Source organism: Limulus polyphemus, unplaced genomic scaffold (genome assembly GCF_000517525.1).
Source record: "Limulus polyphemus unplaced genomic scaffold, Limulus_polyphemus-2.1.2 Scaffold6961, whole genome shotgun sequence".
Lineage (NCBI taxonomy): Eukaryota > Metazoa > Arthropoda > Merostomata > Xiphosura > Limulidae > Limulus > Limulus polyphemus.
In genome coordinates, this window is record NW_013672571.1 from 20,789 (window position 1) to 22,663 (window position 1,875).

The 1,875-nt window shown below is 38.4% G+C and overlaps 1 protein-coding gene across 1 annotated transcript in view; it reads left to right on the forward strand.

Annotated features, from left to right (window-relative positions):
- LOC106474219 overlaps positions 1–1,875 on the forward strand; it is a 47,772-nt gene that overhangs the window by 20,381 nt on the left and 25,516 nt on the right. Inside the window, exons 13-14 of the mRNA XM_022402570.1 lie at positions 961–1,068; positions 1,467–1,873. Coding sequence (XP_022258278.1) covers positions 961–1,068; positions 1,467–1,873 — 515 coding nt within the window. The remainder of the gene's footprint in view (positions 1–960; positions 1,069–1,466; positions 1,874–1,875) is intronic.

The window sequence follows — 1,875 nt, forward strand, 5'->3', positions numbered from 1 at the left end:
TTCTTGTCTAACGTCCACCTTAATATACTGTTTCTTGTCTAACGTCCACCTTAATATACTCATTCTTGTCTAACGTCCACCTTAATATACTCATTCTTGTCTAACGTCCACCTTAATATACTCATTCTTGTCTAACGTCCACCTTAATATACTGATTCTTGTCTAACGTCCACCTTAATATACTGATTCTTGTCTAACGTCCACCGTAATATACAGATTCTTGTCTAGCGTCCACCTTAATATACTGATTCTTGTCTAGCGTCCACCTTAATATACTGATTCTTGTCTAGCGTCCACCTTAATATACTGATTCTTGTCTAGCGTCCACCTTAATATACTGATTCTTGTCTAGCGTCCACCTTAATATACTGATTCTTGTCTAGCGTCCACCTTAATATACTGATTCTTGTCTAGCGTCCACCTTAATATACTGATTCTTGTCTATCGTCCACCTTAATATACAGATTCTTGTCTATCGTCCACCTTAATATACAGATTCTTGTCTAGCGTCCACCTTAATATACAGATTCTTGTCTAGCGTCCACCTTAATATACAGATTCTTGTCTAGCGTCCACCTTAATATACAGATTCTTGTCCAACGTCCACCTTAATATACAGATTCTTGCCTAACGTCCACCTTAAGATACATTCTTGCCTAACGTCCACCTTAATATACTCATTCTTGTCCAACGTCCACCTTAAGATACTGATTCTTGTCCAACGTCCACCTTAAGACTTATTAAATGACAAACTTAACTTCAATCTGTAAACACATAATAAGACTAACCAGACGTTTGAATAATTTATTGAACACAGTTGTATCTAAGTTTATAATGCTATTTTTTGATTTATGAAGTTTTCCATAAATATAATTTTTTTTCAGAAATTAATGGTGTGCATTACGAAACTACTACACTGAATATTTTTGTTATATTTAAAATCCATAAACTATGTTTCAGCTCCAGCAGAGGGCGTTCTTGGCATCAGCCGTTCAGCAAAACCTTCAGATTCAACAACAACTGATGCACCAAAACCAAGCTCTTCAGCAGATGCTGCACACGAACGTGGTCAGGTTTTGTTCATTATAGACCATAATATAAACTTTCCCATTGAATGTTTAATTAAAGATAAAAATAAAAAAATCTAAACGTTTTGTAGAAAAAAAAAAGTATTGTATTGGTTTTCTTAAAAACGTATTAATTTAGCCATTATAAGATTATTATATGTGTTGTAGATTATAAGTTAGATAAGCAAGAAGACACATGAATTGTATTTCATGGCCATGCACCGAATACAAGGTATTATTAAATGTAAACAGCGTTGCATTATGGCCATGCACCGAATACAAGGTATTATTAAATGTAAAACAGCGTTGCATTTCATGGCCATGCACCGAATACAAGGTATTATTAAATATAAAACAGCGTTGCATTAGTGTTTGATGCGTTAATTTTCATATTTTCAGGTTTCGCCGACTTCTCCCCCTCAAATAAGTAGCCCACTTCCTAACCAAACCCCCTTGCCCACAGATGGTTTTGCTACCAACTCTATGACTCCAATGCCTTTGTTCTTACCAACAGCTACTGGATTTCCATCTGCCCTTTCTCCACAACAGACTTTGGGCACAGACGTAATGACCCCTGTTCTTCAGACTGCTCCCGTAGCGCCTCCCCCTCTTCCACCTAAATCAACCCAAATGCCTATGACACCCGCACCCCCCTTGCCGGAGAAGACAACATTGGGGAAACGACCAACTACTCCCCGAGATGTCTTCAGTGATGTGTTGTCAGAACTCAAAAGTCGAGCTGGAGGGGATGAACCGCCCCCAGTTTCGCGTCCTCCGCCACCAAGAATGCCTGGGGTTCCACCTCCAC